The 23649-nt window shown below is 41.5% G+C and overlaps 2 protein-coding genes across 3 annotated transcripts; one reads left to right on the forward strand and one right to left on the reverse strand.

Annotated features, from left to right (window-relative positions):
* Nucleotides 1-12424: 12424 nt before the first annotated feature.
* Nucleotides 12425-13978, forward strand: LOC102721739 (adenylate isopentenyltransferase-like). Its single transcript, XM_040524604.1, has one exon. It carries the CDS (start codon nt 12799-12801, stop codon nt 13957-13959), a length of 1161 nt encoding a protein of 386 aa, XP_040380538.1. The 5' UTR covers nt 12425-12798; the 3' UTR covers nt 13960-13978.
* A 2820-nt stretch (nt 13979-16798) lies between these two features.
* Nucleotides 16799-22134, reverse strand: LOC102722019 (CRM-domain containing factor CFM3, chloroplastic/mitochondrial). 2 transcript variants are annotated; one of them, XM_040524217.1, is made up of 10 exons: nt 21294-22134; nt 20589-21066; nt 20360-20490; nt 19183-19527; nt 18826-18982; nt 18452-18744; nt 18306-18365; nt 17800-17889; nt 17586-17731; nt 16799-17145 (listed from the first exon to the last, which is right to left on the reverse strand). In XM_040524217.1, the coding sequence occupies exons 1-9, from the start codon at nt 22044-22046 to the stop codon at nt 17642-17644; spliced, it is 2397 nt and encodes a 798-aa protein (XP_040380151.1). In that variant the 5' UTR covers nt 22047-22134; the 3' UTR covers nt 16799-17145; nt 17586-17641. The 2 variants fall into 2 exon arrangements, with proteins under 2 accessions (XP_040380151.1, XP_040380150.1); XM_040524216.1 differs by having other exon boundaries at nt 17557-17731.
* Between the last annotated feature and the right edge of the window lie 1515 nt (nt 22135-23649).

Consider the following 23649-nt stretch of genomic DNA (forward strand, 5'->3'; position numbering starts at 1 on the left):
CACCTATCATACATATTAAACGTTAACTAATTATAAAACTAATTACATAAATGAGAGCTAATTTGCATGATAAGTTTTTTGAACCTAATTAATCTATAACTAGCACATGTTTACTGTAGCATCACATAGACTAATCATGAATTAATTAGGCTCAATAGATTCGTCTCGCGAATTAGTCTAAGATTATGGATGAGTTTTATTAATAGTCAACGTTTACTATTTATAATAAGTGTCCAAACATCCCATGTGACAAGGGACTAAAGTTTAGTCCCTGAAAACAAACACCGCCTTAAGCTTAGATTAATATTACATACTAGGACCTTTGCTTGGATAATAGTTGACCTGTTCCATCCAACTCTTTTCTTAATGCTTTTTTTATATATAATTTGCTTCTCTTTCTAAGCACATTTTCTTATGAAGGTCAATGGTGCTCTTGGATCATTGAATGGGGTTTAGTTAGACACTTCCGTATAGCTTAAGGATATAGGTTTTTTTTTCTTGAAAGATTATTTCTTGTGAGATGCTGTATAGCTTTGAACATAGTACTGTATTAGATTTGTTAGCTTTCGGACGTCTGGAAATCTGTAAATTTCGAGCCATTACACACATTGCTAATGCTTGAATTACAGTGTTATGTAATGTATAATTCTAGTTCATATTGCCTGTAATTTTTTCATTGTATATTATTTTCTTTATTTCTATTAAGTTTAAGTACTTTTACATGCACTTTGTATTTTTTTGTGAAAAATTATTTTATGTTTATGTTATAGTAATGTATTGCTCAAACATTGAGAGTCATGAGGAGAAAACCATTGGGTTGAATACAAGAAATGAGAAGTTGAGCTTTTCTTTTCTTTTTCAAATATCAGATACACAGGAATCTACTGTCAATGTAATAGCTCACTCATATTAATAGTTGAGCAATTTCATAGTACTTAAGTAAGTAGGTACTGAGAGGTACCAAAATTTTAGTGTAAAATTTAGTATCTCCTAGTACCTAGGTTTCAAGAGGTACTATAATTTTACACTGAAATTTTAGTACCTCTTGGTACCTTCTTAAGGATCGTAAAATTGCTCTTAATAGTTAGTTTAATGCATACAACAAAATTAATACATGGCCCATATATTTCCCAGCTTGTTGGAGTCATTGTTGTTGCAGACCTGCAGTGCAGTTTGCCACAAATCTCCATCTTTCTTTCTCTCCTTCACATAGATATAACTCTAATGTGTCAATTCATATAACACTCGCTTTAATGCATCGTGTGCTTCACCATTATGCGACTAGTTCTATAAAATTAAATTAAAAGGCGTAGAGACCATAACAGTTCCATCCTTTCACTTTTATTTATGCCTATAAGCCTCTTTTCGCTTTTATTTATGCTTATAAGCCAAAATTTAAACTTTAAACTTTATATTTGAAGTATATTTGAGGGTTTTTTCATCGTGCTTTATTTTTCAGCCTTAGTTTTTAGATCGCTAATAATATGTATATAAAAGTTCTATTCATAAATTATTTTTTATTTATAAATATGTCATCTGACTTTTTTATTCAATAAGCCAAACAATCATCCTATAAGTCGCTTCCATTGTCCAAACATTGGCTCCATTTCCTTTTGCGGTACCAATGAAAAATTGCTCCCATTCTTGACTAGGTTGTTAGCGTTACTAGTAAACTCACTCAGACAGAATTTAAGATATTGAAATAAGTAATAATTTTCCACGAATTGATGTACCCTAGGTTAGGATAGCTTACGATGGATAACAAGACTAGGAGGCCTACTTTTCCAATTTTTTCGGGAATGTTTGTGTGGCAGCTGCGGCGAGGACTTGTTAACATCACTGCAGTTTGCAATAAATTTATCACTACTAGCTCTTCTTGAGACCTGTCAATTGAGTCCAGTAAAAAAACAAATATACTCAGTTTATGGATGTTCGTCATCGACTCATAGTATGCTCCTACATTCATGCACCGATACACAAAACAATAGACACTTGGCAGATAATTTTTTTCATTAACTCAATGGACACATGACGCCATGACGGTAATGACAAAAATAAACAAAACAGAGCATGGGCAAATGGCATAAACTGCAGCAGGCAGGCATGACGGATGATAAGCTCATCGATCACCATCCAAGCCCATCCACAACAACTCACAAAAAAAAAACCAAACTTTTCATATCTTTAACATTTTCTACATAACCTGTCGTCGTTTAACGTTGTTGATAAACTGTCTGACGCATGCTAGCTTTGCTAATGGAGATATAGACAGTAACTGCAAGAAAATTTCAATTTCCAGAAGACCATAATTAAGGCTTTACAATTCTATTGGTCGGCTTAGGATTGATCTATGTGACAAGGGCCTTCGCCAAGTGGAAGGCACACGCTACGTGGAATATATTCATCCCATACATGCATGTGCGGCGAGCTGTACGTTTTAGCTATGTGCATTGCATTTTGCTGTGGCTAACTGGGCGATAAGTTTTTTATGAAAAAAGAAAAGCAAAACGAGATATATTTAAAAACAATTTATAAATAGAACTTTCATATAGTATTTTAACGGGCTAAAAGCCAATGCTAGAAAATAACCTTCGACGAAAAAACTCCAAATCACCTCCAAGTTAAATGTTGAAAATACCTCCATCTTTTTGCCACCGCTTATGTTTATAAGCGAATATTTGAATTTTCAACATTTAAGTTGGAGTTGATTTGGGCTTTCTTTTTTTACTGTAGTTTATGTTTCAGCCTAGGCTTTTACATTGCTAAGAACGTATATATAAACGTTTTATTTACAAATATGTCGTAAATATGTCGTTTGACTTTTTCCTAAAAAACCAAAACAATCACGGGTCGAATCAGCTTGCAAATGATCACGCATGTGTGGTTTATTCTGGTGATGCATGATGTGCCCACGATATATATGCAGAGTAAAATGATGCTATTAATCGATGTTGATGATTTCCACACCACAAATGGGGCAAATAATAAGGTATTGGAAGCAAGTGGTGGCATGCATATCAATGTCACTCTTCCCTCCTTCTACTACTACTGGTACTAGGTACCCAGCTATATATGTCTATAGGATGGGCCTTTTTATCCTGGATTTTGTGCTTTAATTGATGGTGACTATGGTTTTTAAGGCGACGTGGCACATAGAAATACTGAGATGGGGCAGCATCACAGCACTCTCACTCAATGTACAGTACTCTCTCTTTTGCTAAATAAATCACCGGTTTGATATTATAAACACATTTGAGGTTTTCTCCTAAGATGAATTCTTCGAGTTCGATGATACAATTTCTAGAAAATATACTAATGTTTTCAACACAAATCAAATGTAAAATAAAAAATATACTCCATGATAGATTTAATAGAACAATTTTGGTGTTGTAGATATTACAACATATTTATATAAACTTAATCAAACTCGAACTATTTAACTTAGGATGTATCTAAAATGTCTTATAATATGATATAGATGGAGTACTTGTCATCGTACTGATCTATGTTGTTTCAACTTTGACAACTAACAATTGTTTTATATCTATACTCCCTCTATTTTTTTTATTTGACAACATTAACTTTTAAGTCTATATATGACCATTTGTCTTATTAAGTTTATATAATTATTAATTATTTGGTGATGATTTGATTCATTGCTAAAGAAATGTTTAAGCATGACTTATAATTTGTTCATATTTGCACAATACTTTAGAATAAAATAAAGTTAAATGCTTATATTAGTGTCAATTAATGCTTATATTTAGAATTTAATGCTTATATTTAGAATGCAACACACTCTCGTCAGTCAAGGAAAGATATTGTTTTATATTAACAAAGTCCCCAAAAAAATGCAATATCGATAGAAAAAATTATTACTTTGATATAGCACTACTCTCCACTCGTTTTTTTTTAAATGATGGAAGTCATTCGGGTTTTTGTTCAAAAAGCTACGATCAGTCATCTAGAGGTTCAAGTGTTCAACAACTGCCAATTGTAGAATCAAGGTTATTTAAAAACAAGAAATTAAGCTACTCCGTACTTGAAATACCAGATCAAATCATTTGTTTCCATATATGTTTAGTGAGAAATGCATAATCATTGTTCCTCACAATAGCTTACAAGTTGTAGGTCCAACGCTCGATCATTGCATCGATCAAATTTCTCGCACATCAACTCTTGCGAGAGGCAGAATCAGGAATTTATTAAGCCTAAGATTTAATAATAAAATATAAATCTTTTAGATAAATTTTAACTAAAAAATAGTAATTTTCTAGTGTAATTTTTTAGCCAGGTGTGGGGCTCCAGTCTAAGCTGTCCCGTGGCTAGTACCGCCCCTGCTTGTGAACCGAACCACATGCTATAATCACGGGATTTCATGCTTTAGCTTGATAGGTATATATGGTCCTTAAAATGACTCAACACGCAATAAATGTAGAATTATACTAAGTGTAAACTTTTTTTTAAAAAAAACGCTGATTTTGTACAACTTTTCTTTTCTGCTAAAGCACATGGTCATCTTTTTGCTTTTAAACCAAACGTCAAATGACATATTTACGAGCGAAAATATTTTATAAATAAAACTTATACATACATGTTCTTAACAATCTAGAACCCAAGAGTAAGAAATAAACTACGATAAAAAAATCACAAAATTAAATTTAAATTAAAAATTAAAAATATATTTTATTTTATAAACACATATTTGTAAAAGCGAAAAGATAGGATGCGCATGTTTAAGAGCAGAGCACTTTTACCGTCAAAATTTTGGTACCTCTCGGTATCTACTCTACTCTAGGACCGAGAAAACGGATAAACCTATTTTTTCGGAACAGCATGGGTGTTCTTCTGTCCAACTCGTCGCCCCCCTTGCAGTTGCATGCACATCCACCGTCGCCGTCGAGCCCATGTGCGCGGCGCGTGCCGATCGCATGCTGCGTCCCGTTTAGCGTCGCATGCATGCACGGGGGGGACGAGAACAGAGCGCTCGCCGTCGTCCTCATCATCTCCACTTGAAATTTAATCAGGATCTGGATGGCTGCAGTGAGTGAAGAAACGCCCCATTAATTTGATTCGCCCCCGTCAAAATCTCAGCTTGGTGTGTAATTAATTCGCCTCCGTGTACGCGTTTATATAGATGATGGACACCTTTGGTCCAATGGGCATCAATGCAGCACCCTATGCGTATGCATGGACCGGCTTCCATTTGCACAGGAATTGACCCCCCCAGAAATCAGCGTAGAAACGGCGCCCAATGCAGTGTTTCATCCGTGAAAATGACATGATTTCCTGTCCAATCCCATCCAAAAACAATGGAGAAGAAGAGCTTGAGATTACTACTACTAGCTTCGCCCGAATTCTCTGCAGTCTCTCAGTGCTCGAGCTTCTGCCTGCAGCTCGCGCTTGTGTGCTAGCGCGGCCTCGTTTGCCCTGTCGATCACGCCGCGCTGCAGAGCCGAACCCGAACGGTGGGGTAAAAATATGTGGCGGATAACGGACCCGGAGAAGCGGGTTGCACACTTGCACAGGCAGCGGTGAAACATTAGGTGGGGCCGATGTCTTCTTCGATCTGCGTTCAGACTGTTTCCGAACGTCTCTAGTCCTTCCTTCCCTTCGGTAATGATAGAAATTTTGTTAGGAAGGTTTGAGAGGGGCTCCAATTATACGGATAGTGTAGAGGCCTCTAGGTCACCCAGCCCGAGTGGTTATTTTTTTTTGCCTTTTGCGCGCACAGTTTTCATACTGTTTAACCTAAATTATTAAACAATATGTTTATGAAAAAAATTTTAAAATAAAATTTGATCATCCTATATTTCTAAAATATCTATCAAAATTAGATAATTTTATTGTTATCTAAAAATACAACCTTATTAGGAGACCCGGCGGTCTCACGCACTGCGTGCGGCTTTGCAAGCTCGTCTGATGTTGCGGACAGGGGCAAGAAGAAATGGACTAAACCGAAAAGAAAGAGACTGATCAGTTAGATCTTAGACAGTGAAAAGTCGAATTTGTGTTCGATCAATTTGGGCAGTCCTCTTGTTAGCCGAAAAGACCTTTTTAAAAAAAAACAAATGCAATATTTAATCGTCTGTGTTTAAAGAATTAAACTCTAATTTTCACGTCCCTATTCCTTTAGGCACATAACCTAATAAGAGTTTCACTCGAACGTGCTCACGATTTATTTTGTGATTATTTTGCTATAAAATCATTGAAAAATGTATATGATTTCTTTATTATCAAAAAAAACTTCATCCATGACCGAAACCAGGGCCAAAATGTTCGGTTCTTTTTTTATTAAGACGAATCAATCCTAAATTTACAATAATCAAAATTTAGTTGAATACCGAATATCAAATTAATCGAAACGATGGAATGTCCCCTCCTAGATGCAGGTGGCAGTGGCACTGCAGGTGGTAGGTTGAAGAAAAAGAAATTTTAGGATCAAGCGTCATAACAAAAGCAGGTTTCGTCCAAATACCATAGAATTTAATAAAATACAACTCTCAGCTATCGTATGTACGGTAAAATGCCACCTCATGTATTTATTTTAAGCTGTTTATTTATTTTTCGCTGGGTACATGGAATTAACCACAATGCCAACGACAGGCACATGGATGACCATCTTGCAAGAGCCAAAGGACAGCCCCGAGAAGACATGCCACATTTTGATTCGATTCCACTAAAGCAACTGGCCGGGCACATCAAAGGGTGCGAGGGATTATTTGTTTTTTCATAAAAAAGCCAATTTTTGTATTTATAAATAAAAATAATTTATAAACAAAATTTTAATATATGTATTCTTAGCGATTTGAAAGACAGTTTCGATGAAATACCTTAAAACCAACTCCAAATTTAATGTTAAAAGTTTAAATATAGGCTTTATAAGTATAAGCATAGATGGAAGAGTAATTTTCCAGTTCAACAAAAAGTAACAAAAAATACCAACCTCGCGGTACTAAATCGTTTCTAATCATTAGATCTAACAGCGTACATCCTGCTCAGCTAGATCCAATAATGAGAAATAATTTGATACCTTGAGTTACTAGTATATCAAGGTTCGATGTACTTTTTGTTAGACCGGAGCAAATCTCCATATGAAAAGACAGAGATGCAAAAGAGCCGTAACAAATACGTATGGATTTATGTACCAGTACCTCCTTTTTGGCGAAACGAGATCCCAAAATACCCCTCCTCTTTCCGTAGCAAAAGAAGGTACCTATTTGCAGTGTGCATCTGTGCCAAATTGACCCCAAAATTCTCTCGCCGATGCGATGAACGACGCCGGTCACCACATGTCCCCGGGCGTCCAAACTGTGGCCGCGATCGCATCATATCTCGCCGGCCGGCCCTCCCTTTGCTGCGCCGTCCACATGTGTGTATCCGGTGCTCGGTTGGTGCAGCTCACTTCTGTCGTCGTCGATCGTTAAATCCACGGGCGCTTTTGACGCCATTGCATGGCTTTTGAGGGATTCGGTCGCCTTAATAATTGGGGCTTGGATTAGATCTTGCATTGAGATCTCGGTGCAGCATCGGATTTTTCCTCATTTGGTTCTATTCAAGAACTTTATCCTTTTTTTTTTGTTTCTCTCCTAATGAAAACAGTGAGACCAAGTTGATCCGATATTACCCAGTTGCAACCGAAATATGCCAACTAACTCTGATGGCAAGATTAAGAGCAGGATGATGTGCTATGACCTATATGCGCGTGTACGACGAGGTATCAGATTATGGCTGCGTTCGGGGGTGCTGGTTGTTAACCAGCGTGGAAAACACTATAATAAATTAATACATGACTAATTAATTATTAATTATTTAAAAATATAAAAATAGATTAATTTGAATTTTTAAAGCAATTTTTCTGTAGAAAATTTTCGTAAAAACATACCGTTTAGCAGTTCGAAAAGTGGGTGTGCGGAAAACGAGAGAATATTGGGTTACTTGGCTAGGAAACTAATGCAACCTATATATTATTACTCCGTTTATATTTTTTATGACATAATTGACTTTTATGTCTATGTTTGACTATTAGTCTTATAATATATATATATATATATAATTATTAATTATTTTTTATAATTTAATTTATTATTATATAAACTTTAAGTGCGACTTATAATTTTATATATTTGATAATTTTTTAATAAAATGAACAGTCAAATGTATATCCAGATGTTTTTTTTACCAATCAAACCCTGCTTTTGGAGAAAGATGATAAAAAAAGGCACCCAAAAACTTTTTGCAGTACGTGTTCTCTGTGTATACTCCTATTGAGCTTTGATGCTCTTTGCTGCAGGTGCATGTATTCGGAAGCAGAATTCACTAGTGTCGCAGTCCAAAATGTCAAACAAAGCCCCAAAATCCTCGCGCATCTCTCCCTCACTTTCTGTGGAAGAAGGCAACGGGATTTGGTAAGTATATGTAAGAATAAAGCAGGTCTCTCTCTCCCTCTTGAAGACAAGCTTAAGAAAGTACTACATCCGTATATAAATATACGGTGTTACTAAATTTATTCGATCAAACTTTTAAAACTTTAGCCATAAATAACTCACAAAGATTTAGTTCAAACATAAAAATTATGTATGTAGATATTATAATTTTGTTAGGTACCACTGCTATATTTTGATAATGATCACAATGGTACATAATGACCGAGTAAAGTTGTATCATATGCTACATTCGTCCTAAAATATAAGAGATTTGGTAATCTGACTGTATAGCTGAAATCCTTATATTAGGAAACGAATGTATATGTAAGCATAGAGTTAGTACTATTTTAGAGTGGAGATTTGCTCCGATACAACAAAAAAAGTATCTTGAGATACCAAATTGTTTTTCACCGTTAGATTTAGATAAGCATTGTTAGATCCAACAATAAAAAATAATCTAGTACCGTGAGGTACCGGTGCCTCGAGGTATTTTTGTTGGACTGGAGTAAATCTCTTAAGAGCGTATTCATGTGATGCGGTGACGAATTCTATCACAGACGCAAGTGACAATTCAAAATGAGTTCAAGTTGCTCAAGAAAGGGAAACAACTCGTTACCATTCCAAATATCACGGTCATGCATGGTGAGCTGACTTGTCAGTTTTCTGGCTTGATAGCAACTCAACAAACAAAACAATAGTATGCATGTCAACGACGGAGCACAAAATAATCACGTACTCCTACAATAATATGCTTAATTCTCATCTTCTCTTTCGAACCTTCCTCAGTTCGGTCATGGAGTCGCATTTTCATGTGACGCGAGGCACGGTAACACTCCCATTTGGCCACAGGTTCAATTTTTATGGCTCACACGTGCCTCCATTGTACGCCCACGAGATCTTCTTTGTAAGAATAAACGCACCAATTCTTTTGTAAAAAACACCTCATGTAAGCAGCGGAGCTAGAAAATTAGTTTATCGGGATTAGAATATATTAATCTTACTTAATTTTTAGTATTGCTTAAATAATATAGCAATAATTTCGTCGGCGGTCATTGGAATCGACTGACCCCAACCAATACACTGTAGCTCTGCCCCTATAAGCTATGTTAAGATCATTTGAGCTATGTCTAATAACAAGGGACAAAATAAGTTAATTTCTATTTGTAAAAAATAACGAAGCAACAAAAAAAATAATCTATATGTCAAATTTTTATACACACCCCTCTTCCAAAATAAGTTAATTTCTCCAAAACAAAACTATTTCTACCACTCCACATTTGTTCTAAAATATAGCTATTTCTTTATACACTCACACGTATCAACCAAGTACAATTTAATTTCTCCACATATATTTCACAAAAACATGGTATAATTTGAGGATATCTTTAAAAACTAGTGATGTGCTAAACAACTCCATAACCATTATTTAATATGTTTAGCTCGATTGGAGAGAGAAACACCCTTGTGCCAACACATGTCACTCAGTTTGGTTTGATCGAACCAGACCATCTCTCCTTAGATCCCTCCAAAACATTACAACGGTGGCCATAGGTATATTTTGCATATTTTCCTGGTTTTAAAAAAAATCATGTGTTTTTCCTCCAATTCTTCAAATTACACATTATGCAACTCTAATCCTACCACCACCCATGTACATTGCTTCATACATCATATTCCATCTTTACTCTAGCGTCGGATTATAAGCTTGTGACCCAAGAGATATTCTTATCTTATTGAAGAATTTCTGCTTCAATTGTGTTGAAAATAATAAAATAATAATTGCGGTATCCTCCAATAAATTACCCATTGGTTTTTATGTGTGTCTTCCAATCATTGCATGTTTCTATGATGTACAACATCCGAGTACAAAAAGGTTTCAATAACTTGTAGCAAAATTTATCATTTACATTTAGTCCATAAATCAAGAAGTTTTTATCTCATCAATATCTCATGCAAAACACATATAGATACTACCACATTTTTGTTGTTATTAAGGGGTGCTTTGATCATTTTTCCTCCCTACTCCCTCTGCCCCCGCAACACCTTGAAACATAGTTGACAAATTAGTGGTGGGATTAAAAGTGTCTCCCACTAATAATAATGCGACATTGTGAAGCGGTAGATAAAAAGTATTAAAGAAATAAAACTTCTCAATTTATTTACAAGGGTAGGTAAGAAAATGGTAGAATTAAAGTCTTTTCGAGATAAAGGATTACTACATTTGCCATAGAGCAAGGCTAATAATATGGCTGTAAGACTCTTTATTACAACATTCTCTTAGTTAGCTTTTCATTATTAATGTAAGACTTGTTTGTCTCTTTCACAAAGTTTCTTGTCTCTCCTCTCATCTCTTCTCCACCTCAATATTTAGCCGGTTTATAGACTGCTATTATATTTGCTCTTAGAACGTGGGGTTGCTTTTATTTTGGGGCAGAGGAGGTTTTGTGTGATTGACGGTTTAAAAGAAAATGGTGTAACATAAATTATAATAAAATAACTAAGTTTAAAATTTAAGTAGTTTCTCTTGATACGCTAAGAAACAGGCGATATGTAATTCCTATGAATTTGCCACATCAAAGGATACCTAAAAAGCAACGGAATATTTTTCATCGACTACTGTAAATACTTTTTTTTTCCTGAAACGGAGACTCCTGTAAATACTGGTCAATTACTACATGTGAAAATTCCAAAATTACTGTGGATGTACTCGAACCAGCCTGACCACATTCAAATGCACAGTAGTACAGTACGTGGAGGACATTCAAGTCACAGTACACAAATGTTTTCAGGAACAATAAAACTACTTGGGGAACAGTACCGTGGCCAGTTCTCGCAGACGAGGACAGATGGAGCCCATCTGCGAAACGAAACCCATGCCAAGAACCTGCGTGCTCTTTGATGAATCATCCAATGGACGAGTCACCATTCCTCCTCCTCCTCCTCCTTGGAGGCATCTTTTCAGAGCCTTCGCCAAAGCGAAAAAAGGCGGGCCCAATCCTGCATTCTGGTCAGTCGCAAACCCCAGATCCCAGTAGCCTACCAGCAGCAGCAGCTGTAGACAGTGTTGGAGCCAATCCATCGCTGCAAACAAAAAAGCCAAGGGAAATATATAGCCTGGCCACGTAGGAGTACTACGTACTAGCCCCTGCCAATAGTGCCATGGGGCTTCACTTCACTGCTGCTGTGGCTATGGCCGTAGCATACATAGCGCGTACTACTACTAACTTGTTACTGCTGTGCTCACTGGTTGAGCCATGTGACCGTGCGAGAGAGCAAGTGATGGGTACATTACACACAGACGTGGTGGCACCACCGATCTCCAAACACCCGAAACCCTCCCCCGTCGTGTGCCTGCCTGCCGCACGCAGGAGGGACAAGCAGCAAACGCCAGGCTTACCGGGGAGACGCACGCAGCAATGCACCGTCCTGATCCCCAATACGCCTTGTTTTTCTTCTTTTTCTCAATGCGTTTGTCTCCCCCCGGAGGAAAACGAAGAACGACATCGCATGGGATCGTATAACCCCCAGCATCTCGCGCGACCTCCCCCCGCCCAAAGTCAAAAAGACGGTATCACCGTCCACCGAGGTCGCTATACCAACCAGCAACGCCTCCACACGACGCGACCCTCGCCGTCACCGCCCAGAGTAGCAGTGAGCAGCAGCAGCGCTTGGCTAGCTGCTCGGTCGGCGCCACCACAGGAACCCGCGCCCGCGTCGCCGAAAGGGAGGGGGAAAAAAAGAGGGCAGGAGCACAGGCGATTTCTGCCGTTTCAAAACCCGCGACGAGCCGACGACACGGCCCCGCGCCAACGCTGCGGCTGGGGCGCGCGCGCGGGACACGGCCGGGTCCCGCTCGTCTCGTCTCCACCGGGAGGGGAGCAGCAGCCGGGCGTCGCGTCCCCCCCCGGCTGGCTTATTTAAGCGCGCCTCGCCGCGGCGTCCCACCCCTGTCTCCACTCCCCTTCGCGGCTGCTGCGTGTGCACAACAATGTCAAGCGAGTACTACCGCTACTACTACTACTACTACTACCTACAAGGATCAAGCGAGCGTTCGTCTGCGTCGTGTGCCGCGTACACGCACAACACCACCCTGGGTTAGCCAAAAGCCAAAAAAAACAGAGAGACCGGGCAAGAGCATCCAAGAGAATTTTTGGGCGGGTAGAAACAAAAATCAAACCCAGTTGCGCGCAAAAAAACAAAGACAAGCAGAAGAGAGAGAGAGAGAGAGAATTTGGGAGATGTGGGATGGAAGCAACAAGCACATGAGCAGGTTGTGATAAGCGTATTAGGAACGGACAAAACAAGGTCATAGCGCGGCCTAATCAAGATTGAGGAGGGGTCCCGTCTCGTTGGGGTTGCTAGTTTTACCTACATGACCAGCGTTGCCAGCAGGATTGCCACGCTCGCGCGTGGGCCTCCCACGGCCACCGCCGCCGCCGCACCGGCGAGGCGGTCATTGCGGGTGGTCCAGCGCCGGCGGCCGTGGCGTGCGGGAATGGGTGCTGCTCGCTGCTCTGGGTTTGCTTCTGGGGGCGAGGACACGAGGATGGTGGTGATCGTCGGCGCCACGGGCACCGGGAAGACGAAGCTGTCCATCGACGCCGCCAGGGCGCTCGGCGGCGAGGTCGTGAACGCCGACAAGATCCAGCTCTACGACGGCCTGGACGTGACTACCAACAAGGTGTCCCTCGATGACCGCCGCGGCGTCCCGCACCACCTCCTCGGGGCCATCCGCCCCGAGGCCGGGGAGCTCGCGCCGTCCTCCTTCCGGTCCCTCGCGGCCGCCACCGCCGCGTCGATCGCGGCGAGGCGGCTCGTGCCGGTCATCGCCGGCGGGTCCAACTCGCTCATCCACGCCCTCCTCGCCGACCGCTTCGACACCTGCGCCGGTGATCCCTTCTCCCCCGCCGCCGCCCGCCGCCACTACCGCCCGGCGCTCCGGTTCCCGTGCTGCCTGCTCTGGGTCCACGTCGACGAGACGCTCCTCGCGGAGTACCTCGACCGCCGCGTGGACGACATGGTGGACGCTGGCATGGTCGAGGAGCTCCGGGAGTACTTCGCCACGACCACCGCCGCCGAGCGCGCGGCGCACGCCGGGCTGGGCAAGGCCATCGGCGTCCCCGAGCTCGGCAACTACTTCGCCGGGCGCAAGACCTTCTCCGCGGCGATCGACGACATCAAGGCCAACACCCGCGTCCTCGCCGTCGCGCAGGTGTCCAAGATCCGCCGCATGGCCGACGCCTGGGGCTGGCCCATCCACCGCCTCGACGCCTCCGACACGGTCCGCGCCCGGCTGACGCGGGCAGGCTCCGCCGCCGAGTCCACCTCCTGGGAGCGCGACGTGCGCGGGCCAGGCCTCGCCGCCATCCGGAGCTTCCTCGCCGGTCAGTCACCACCACCACAGCTCAGCGAGGGCGCCGCCAGCGCAAACAGCAATGACAATCGGTACGCCACCATGGAGGCGGCACCTGCCGAGCTGCCAGCGCCGCTGCTCCGGTTGCCGCGGATGCAGTACTGCGACATGGTGGGGTGAGCGAGCTCGCACGCCGGCGCCGCCGGTGCTGTCCCTCCCGTGGGCGGAGTAACTGAAGTTACGGCGCAAGAGGGGCGGTGGGCTCTGGGGGGTTCGAGGGTTTAGGCCGCCAATTTTCCAGTGTCCCGGCGGCGCCCTCCTCTGACACTGCCAGGTGGGCCCGGAGAAAGCACCCAGTCACATACAAAGAAGAGAGTCACAGAGGTAATTAACGTAGAGAAAGAAAGAGAGAATTAATACAGAGAAGCTAATCTATGAGAGGTGTTGTGTTGTTGATTGCATTTGCAGCAGAGAGTTTGTGAAATTCTTTCCTGGAGAGCGATGGATTCGTTTCATCTCTCCCCTCCTAACGGCGACACTGTATGTATGTAGTGGTACTAATCATCTAATTATCCACCGTGTTCAAATTTTGAGATAGATATGAGTACAGTCTTTCTGCATTACACCACCTGTCCTTCTCTGCTCCCATTGATTTCATTATTTCATCCATCCATCCATCGGTGTGCTGGTGTTGCAACGGGTGACCTGCTCCATTTTCCGAGCTGAATTTTTCTGGTTTGGTTTGGTTAAGCTGTTCGTGGTGTTTGTTTAATCCCGTCCTGCTGCTGCTGCTAGCAGTTTGAGGTGGCTAATGCCAATATGCCATGGTGGATGCTTGACATGTTCCATCCATTTTCCAGCTGGTTGTTGTTGGGATGATTGGATTGGTAATGCCACGCTTAGTGTGTGATTACTGATGAGCGGGGAGAAGGATTGTGTTGGCCGTGTGGGTTGGTGCCTGGTGTTCTTGCTGTTGCCAGCTTGGAACAAACAAATTCTACCACCTCTCCTACCTTTTTTTCTTTCTTTCTTTTTTGCCCCTCTCCAGTTTCCCTTCCTCGTTTTACTGCCGCACGGTCAAAAAGGCTGGAATCCAGTGCCAGTCCTGGTCTTCCATGCACAGATGCTTCTCAAATAATTCTTAAGAAAAATTCCACTCTCTTTTGGCTTGTTTTCTTGTTTGGATTCTACCATCGCAGTCCAAGGTTTTCTACAGCATCAGGTTTTCAGCGTTGAAATACAGCAATGGCATATGGTTTCCAAATGCCAGATACAAAACGAGAATGCTACCTGCAACCTGCAACGGGATCACTTTCTTTTGGCTCGTTTTCTTGTTTGTATTCTACGATTTAATTCCGCATCCAACTACAGTAATGCATTATGCCATTACAAAACGCCGTTTTTCTTACTGGACTCCTATTAACAGTAGGTACAACTACATTACGGCCGGTCACTGTTATTGATGGAAGCTGCGAGATTTGCCCTACCTTGTGACTTCTCTCAGTCAAGGAACGGCTAGTGTAGATAACAGGATCAGCTGTAACAACGAACTATCTGCTTTTTTTTTCTATTTATTGACCGTGGCCACATATTCAGATCAGTGGTGTATTATAAGATACTCGGACGTTGTTCATTACAGCGAGATTGTAATTAATAAAAGCATTACTAATATGTTGTTGCTATTATTCTCTTAACGTATATACATGTTACCGATACGTGGGTAATTCGCTCCACCGTTCTTTTTGCATCGAGAGTTGATGGGCTGGTTAACATGTGAACCAGCTGTTCTTTTTTTCCCTTTTCTAAAAATAGGGAGTTGATGATAGAAAAGTATGGTAAACTAATAAATTTATAATGCAATATTACTCTAGAACAAATTAAAAAACCGTTTCAATTAAAAACTAGCCTGGTTCACTGAAAAACTAGCCTGGCCCGAAACCTGAACAGGCCCTGGTCGTACTGTAAAGTCTAACCTCCTCCCATCGCTGAGAGATTCCCACACCGGCTAACACCTTGACCGACGCGAGCTCTGCCTGCTCCTTGCACCGAATCGTCGGGTGCGCCTTCACCGGCATCTCACATTTTTGCGCATATCAGTCGCTGCAAACTATATAAACTCATATGCATGTATAATGTTGTCGATTTCTCACGGTTTTCGATACATTTGGTAGCAGGGGCATAATCAAGCGTGGTGCTGCTTAGGCTTATCCTATAATGACTGGAAAATTTATTAGAAAATATTATGTTTTAATCAAAATTTATCAAAAAGTCTACGCTATCGTTAATCTATAGGCTTGAAAAATCCCTAGTACTGTCCTTGTTTGGTGGTGTTTAATATCAGAGTATTCCCAACCCAATGACTAGGATGATGTCCATAACATTAAATAAGTTATCATCTAGAATAAAAGATGATGTTGCAAGTGAATAAATGAGAAAAAAGAATGAAACCATGTCTTGCATGAGACATAGTTTCTACACAACATTCAAGATATCATGTGAGATAAATAACATTAAATTAAAGTATGAAATAGTGGTGTTTGTATTTGAAGAGCAGTGTCTATACTAGTTTTTTGATGTGGAGTTTATAAAAACTACATCTAATATTATACATCTAATGTTATGGATTGAAAATGCTCTTATCGTGTGCCTCGCTTCCCTTGTGTCATCAATCTTGGGTTGTTCGTGATACGGAGAGGCAACCAATGGCGTAAGTCTATAACACATATCAACTTTAATCCTATAATATACCTATTACAATTCAATGTCCTAATTAATTTTTCGTTTCCCCCTCTCTCTCTCAGGTACGATAATTTTTCATTTTTACCCTCAAATAACCGCCAAATGACATATTTATAAATAAAAAATAATCTGAAAAAAATTTTATATACTTAGTCTTAGCAATATAAGAGCCAAGACTGAAAAGTAAAATTCAGTGAAAAAACTCCAAAATTAACTCCAAATTTAAGATGGTAAATTTAAATTTTAGTTTATAAACATAAGTATAAGTGAAAAAATAAGGTGAAAGTATATTGAACATCCTCGAACTATCGTTTTCCGGAATATTCGGTTATACATTGGAAGAATACTACAATGCTCGTGTCCTAGTACATTTTGAGGGCACAATCGAAAACGTACCTTCTACCACGAGCTCACTTAAATGATGTAGACATGTAGTTACAGGATGGGAAACGAAGACAGACGACATCGACACAAGATTATCATTTACACCCAACTCATCTTTTCCCAGGCTGATTCCAACAGCCAATTTGCAAACAACAAAGGAATGGGATACACAGGGTAGAGTCATGCGGAAACAGGAGAAGCAGCAGTACAGTTGTCAAGGTCCGCCGGCGATCCTCTTGGCTCCTGCAATAGGCCAATATTTCAAACTTGCATTCAGAATGCAGAATCACAGTAATGATTTACAAACGTGCTACTTGTGTAAGGTTTCATGGAACAAAAAGGACCTTAGTGAATAATAAGGCAGACATTATGCGGTACAAATATCATTATAAACTGAAGTTATTTCAAAACTCTCAGAATCTAAGCCAACATGAAAATGTTCTTTAAGACAGAGAGCATTACAGTCTACAGGTGGTTAATTGATAACTAAAAAGGTGTTGATATAAAGCAAACCACATACAGATTACCCAATCTCCCTGAAACACAAACCGATACAGCATTCTTAACTCTCTGTACCTATATAGGGTTCTGCATAGGCTATACGGGCACCTATGAGGTGTTAGTAAACCTCCCAAATAAAAACTTTGCTCTTACCAGGAATGTCCAAAGGATTGCGACATCACCTCAAGAGATAAACATCACTCTAGAATTTCACATCGCCAATTCCAAATCCATATTACTAGCTATCAATCTCTTCTTCATCATCGTCATCTTCATCATAATCATCATATTCATCTTCGTCGCTTGATTCATCAAAATCATCTTGGTCCTGTAAAGCGAAGAATGAATTTTATGGTGGTTTTCAAACAGACAGCATCGATTTCAAAAGACTGGTACCTTATCATATCTTGCAGTGGTAACTCCGCCATTATCTTCATTTTCTGAATCTGAATTATCCTCTTCATATTCCTCATCATTCTCAATGCCCTATTTTGTTTGATATCAAATCAAGAAATAATAATCAATAAAGATATTACTAAGAGACACATACAATAACTTCCTCACTACCACAAGTGCGCAACTATACAACATCTCAGCTGAAGCAATGTGGAGTCTAAGGGAAAGCTATTACCTTAATAACAAAATGTCAATAAATAACTCTTTTTTTGCTAAAACAATAGGTAAATATTGAAGGAACTAAAATCCACTTAGCAGGCAGAGGGATCAACTAAGATGCAACTAATATGTTTTACTGACGCAAGCAGAAAAATTACAAAAGAACCAAGGCAGATGCATCCTGTTACATTTTAATATTTTATGCCTCCAGAAATCCATTTTAGTGTTGGGACAAAAAAAAACTAATTCAGAGGGACTAATTTTCTGTAAAATGAGAAATTACATACCAAATCCAACTTCATCTCCCTTATATTGCTTTCCAGTTGGGCTATATGCTCGCTGAGTGCCTGCATGACAAGTCATGAGTTTGAACAAAATCAGAAGGATGCTAAAGTTATGTAGAATGGTTTCTCCTCTTTTTTGGCAAACTAACCTCATGGCGCTGCATTGCGACCGCACGTTTCAATGCCTTTGCTTTTGTTAAAAGATTCCTAGGCCTTATGTTAATAGGCCTCCTATAATTCTTTCCACGGTAAAAGATAAGTGCATAGCCCTTCGGAACTCTTTCGATTGCAACTAGTATACCACCACTCTCATACTGTAGAAGTCGTGCTGTTTCCTCAACAAAGGGCAAAGTCTTCTGCTTTGTTATCAATTTTACAACCTCCCGGTGCTTCCAATGCAAGTGCATATTTTCAATGACACCATCAAAGACACCACGAATTCCTTAAAAGGATAACGAGAATAATCAATCAATAGAAATAGTACGAAATGCTCGAAGGTTATGTTATTGCTCAAGAAACTTACCAACAGGCAAGTATGCCTTAAGACGCAAACCGATTCTTCGGAAAACTGATCTTTCCTCATCTGTAATCATCTCCTGATCGTCAGATGGATTGGCCAGGACCATAGAAGCTTCAATCTTCGATAGTAACCGCTCTGCTCTATGTATTTTTGCCTGTGCCTGTATAATTGAAGAAGAGCTAAGGAACAAGTATAACAACCAATGGAAATAAACCTATGTCAAACAAGCAACAAGCATACTGCCATATCTAGATCCACCTAATAATTTAAAAGCAATACAAATAAGACAAATTACCCCCCCCCCCCCCCCCCCCCTCTATATCTGAAGGCTTTTGTCAGAGAACATGTAAAAATGCTTACAATGGAAAGTTTGTGCTCTAGTCTCTTGAAAGCCTTCTCCTTCACTGATCTAGAAGAAGCTTCTTTCATTTCCTCTTGCTCCTTAACAGTTACTTCTCTTCCCCAACGAGCCTGAGCCTCCTGAAATTCAGCAAGAGTACCCGCAAGAGCATGCCCATCCAAACTGTCATCCGTTGAGTGCTCAATCGAAATGCGTCTTCTCTGCTCCTCTACATTCTGGATATCTTTTGTCAACTCCTCTCTTTCAGCCAAAGCAGCTGCCACAGATGTTGGGAGGAAGTCTTTTCCACGATATATTACAATGTAATACTTATTTCGGAGAAGCAAGGTGCCCCCTGTTAGATTCTGAAATAATGTGCAAAATATAAGGCTTCACTGATTCAGAGATCTTATGCAAGTCAAATGACATATAGTGCATGAATATATTTGACAAGGAATAATACTCCCTCCGTTCTATAATGTAAGGTGTTTGACTTTTTTGCTTGTAATGTTTAACCATTTGTCTTCTTCAGAAAATTATGGAAATACCATTTATTTTGCTTGTGACTTACTTTATTATCAAAAGAACTTTAAGCACAACTTGCCATTTTTTATATTTGTACTAAATTTTTGAATAAGATGAATGGTCAAACGTTAAAACCGAAAAAGTCAAACATCTTGCATTATGAAACGGAGGTAGTACCGAACTATATTAAACAGTCTCAATCGTGATATTGGTAAACCATGATGGTCTATGATAGCACATCTAGAAAAAAAAAACAAAAGCATTACAATAAGCAGGTCCTATTCATCATATATATGCATCAGTGCAGCACAATTTTATAATTGTTTAATTTGTTTTAACGTAACCTGGCATTTCTTTGGATGAGTTAATAGATAAATGGATTTTCTATAACTAGCAGGACAAAAATGGAGTTCATTAAAACCTAATACTGAATAGTTTTTTTGTTGCTCTTTTGTACCAGAATTTTTAGTTGTGTTTCTTCATGCCTCAACTATGCCTAGACGATATATTCAGTTCTGTTCAGCTTAGCTGTGAGCCTGTGACATACAATTGCATAGCTATATATAATTTTAAAATAACCATAGTTTTTCGATGCTCCTTAGCATAAACTCTGTGAACTGTGGTAGTTATGACAGTCCATGAGGCAAACCAGTAACAGCATGGTATTCAAACCTTTATTTCTTCTGCCATTAGCTTATTGTTTGTGTTCTGGATTCCACGTTTCACAGCTATTTTCACCACTAAACTCTTCTCCCAGAGTTTAACAATGGCTGCTGCCAATCCTTGATGATTTCGATTTCTCCCTTTAATGAATATTATCAAGCAGTAGTCAGGTGTTTGCCACCAACAAATAAAAGCTATAATGGCAGAAAAACAATATGCACACTGTCAATAGAATTACCTAGAGCAAAATGGCATGGAAGATCCCTAGCTAACTTCCGCAAATTAGTCAACTCTGCATTGGTCAGGGTCAAACGCATTCCAGTTGGAAGAAGTCTAAACGGTGTTTTATAACCAGGAATTGTTTGAGGCAGCAAATCAGCATCCACAGGTAAAATACCCGTTCCCCACCAATCCACAAAGCGAGGGCCCAATTCATCAAGCATTTGATTGAACTCCAGCTCATCTTCAGTCATGTCTTCAGCATTCTGCATGTTTAATCTGGCTGCAATCTCACGTTGGGTGTTTAAATCTTTCCCCTGGTTACCGTGCTCTATAGGGCTTGATGCATCCGGGATGAACAATGTGCCATCTTCCCCCTTTACTGCTGATGAGGTACCATCTAATGCTTCAGATTTCAAAGGCCTTTTGTAATTGCTCCCTCGGTAAACCACCATAACACTCCCAGACCTCCATATGATCAATCCTCCTGTCCGACGCTGATTGATAGGCAAATGACATGTAAGTAACCCATTTTCCTTGCTACAACTGATAGCTCATCGGAAACCTTGAATTTACAGCAACAAACATATAATCCAAGTTCAATTGACACTACAAATCACTAAATTGAACTGATCTTTCAAAGAAAAAAATCACTATATTAAACAGTTACAACGAGCAAGCTGCCATTGCCAATGCTGATAGAAAGGGTTAATGTATCACACACCTCGACAAGCTCATGAGCAGTCTTCATGTCGTGCGCGAGGTCCTCATGGAACTTGAGGCGGACCAATTCCGACTTCCTCCAGGCGTCGTGGATCTTCTCCGTGACGGCCTGCGTGACCCCCGCCTTGGGCACGGTGATGCGGTCCCGAAGAGTCATCCCCATCCTCCGCAGGCGCCGCAGCTCCTCATCCTCGATCGTGAGCTCGGCCAGCGAGGGCGCCCTAACCCTCTTCCTCTTCACACCGTCGTCCTCCTCCCCTCTGCTCCGCGCGCTCTCATCCCTCTCCCAGGGGAGGACGGACTCGTCGAAGCTGGTGGCGGCGAACTGCTGGTCGGGGCGCGACCAGCTGCGGTCGAGCAGGTCGCTGAGGCGCTCGTTGCCATCGGGAGGGGCGGTGGCCGTGGCGGTGGCGGTGGCGGGCTCGTCGTCGTCGCTGGCGAGGCCGAGGTTGCGGAGGCGGTGGACGATGCGGTCGATGGAGGAGGAGGCGGAGGGAGCGGGAGGAGGAGGAGGAGGAGGAGGCGCGGCGGGGTCGCTGGGCCCCCACTTCTGCAGCCACGGCGCGCTGCGGCTGGGAGCCGGGGGAGCGCGGCCGCCGCTGGAGGACGACGAGGGGGAGGACGACGCGGTGGAGGACGACGACGAGGATGAGGCGTGGCGGGAGGAGGAGAGGATGCGGAGTGGGAGGAGGCGGAGGTGGGGTCGGGAGGAGAGGCGGAAGGAGTGGTGGAGCGGGAGCTCGGAGAGCGCCATGGCGGCGGCGGCGGCGGCTCGTGGGGTTTAGCGCGGTGGCGCCATGGACGGGAAGGGAGGGGAGGATGAGATGTGGAGGGTTTTGGGCTTGGTGGTGGCGGATAAGGGAGGACGAAGGGGTTGGGGGGATATTTCTTCGCGGGTTTGGGCTTTTGGATCCAAACCGTTTGAATCAAACGGGTTTGGTTTGCGCTGCTTCGTGGAGTACCAAACTAAATCCGTTCTAAAATTAAATAATTCTTCCTCGTTCTCGTTTATACTAAAGTAATTTTATTTTTGCGTAATTGTTGTATGAGAGTTTATAAATCCACAAAAATATATTGGATTTCAATTAAGTAAGACACAATTTACTAATGTTTGATAAAATAGAGGGTATTCTCTTTTTTTATTTTTATATTGGTGTGTGCGCGCTAAATGAAATTATTTTTAGATAGAAGGAGCATCATCCCCGATTGATCATTTTTATTCATTTGGAATTTACAGTAGATTCATCAAAATTGTATTTTGCAAATGAAAGGAACATTTCTATAACGCGAGATATAACTATACAAGCCAGTGAAATGCGTTGCACTCGAATTATCGGGTAAACGGGCGACTTAATTTAACCAAACATAGAAGTAGTTAACAAACAAACAGACTTGAAGTCTTAAAATACACTAGTAACACGCGGCACACTAGTAGTAGCACTTTACTCTGTTCCAGAACGTTGTTATTTAGGATGATCCAAATTCTGAAATTTTAAGATGAAAAAAAAGGTGCGAGATAAGTAGAAACAGCACTTCAACACGGCAGGTTGGTAAATGGTAAGTGTCGGATGTTTCCGTACGCGTCGGTGGGGTTAAGCCGGCGGCGGCGGCGGCGGTTGACGGGTGATGAAGAGGTGCTCCAGTTTCTGCACGGCGGAATCGGAATCGGCAGTTGCTGCCGCCATTGATCCCGGGAGCACAGGCCGCGGGGACAGGAGCAGCGCAATCCCCAGCAACCAGAGCCGGAAGCCGGCGAGCGCGTAGCCGGCGTGGGCAGAGGGCGGATTGCCGGTGACGGAGACGGACCACACCACCACCGACGCGCCGAGCAGGACAAGTAGTCCGTAGAGCGCGTGGTGGTGGCAGCGTGGAATGGTCGGCGCCGCGGGCAAGCGAAGCTGGAGAGGGAGCTCCCGTGCTGCCGGCATCGCCGATGAGTTGGTTGCTGCTCTTCAGAAAACACAAAGGGCAGTGCTCCTGGTTTGAATACTATGATCTGTTCATGCCTCCTGGCCGCAGGTGCAGGTCGCAGTATATAAACGCTAGCGCCCCTAATCTTTTCTCCGGTAGTTGTGTTTATAGGTAAATTTTAATTTATTATATTTTATGTTTTTTTTACAGTTTATTATAAATTATTCTTTATTTATAAATATATTGTTTAATTTTTTCCGAGTCAGCCATAGAACGTGCGTCGTGCCGAAAAAAACTGCATTTTTTTCGAAAAATAAACACGCCGGCGTAGCAAACTGTTGCATTAATGTGGACAGCTTATGCTGACCATCTTGTCTGGGTCTGACACTTATCATGGTGATGACTCGTTCTATGACGTCATTTTTTTTTTATAAAAGTCTTATGAC

This window comes from Oryza brachyantha, chromosome 5 (genome assembly GCF_000231095.2).
Source record: "Oryza brachyantha chromosome 5, ObraRS2, whole genome shotgun sequence".
Taxonomy (NCBI): domain Eukaryota; kingdom Viridiplantae; phylum Streptophyta; class Magnoliopsida; order Poales; family Poaceae; genus Oryza; species Oryza brachyantha.

Coding starts and splice junctions, on each gene's coding strand:
- LOC102722019 (XM_040524217.1), bottom strand. CDS start 22,046: ATGGCGCTCTCCGAGCTCCCGCTCCACCACTCCTTCCGCCTCTCCTCC. Junction 19,528..20,359: donor TAATGGCAGAAGAAATAAAG/GTTTGAATACCA, acceptor ACATTATTTCAG/AATCTAACAGGGGGCACCTT. Junction 17,890..18,305: donor GGGAGATGAAGTTGGATTTG/GTATGTAATTTC, acceptor CAAACAAAATAG/GGCATTGAGAATGATGAGGA.
- LOC102721739 (XM_040524604.1), top strand. CDS start 12,799: ATGACCAGCGTTGCCAGCAGGATTGCCACGCTCGCGCGTGGGCCTCCC.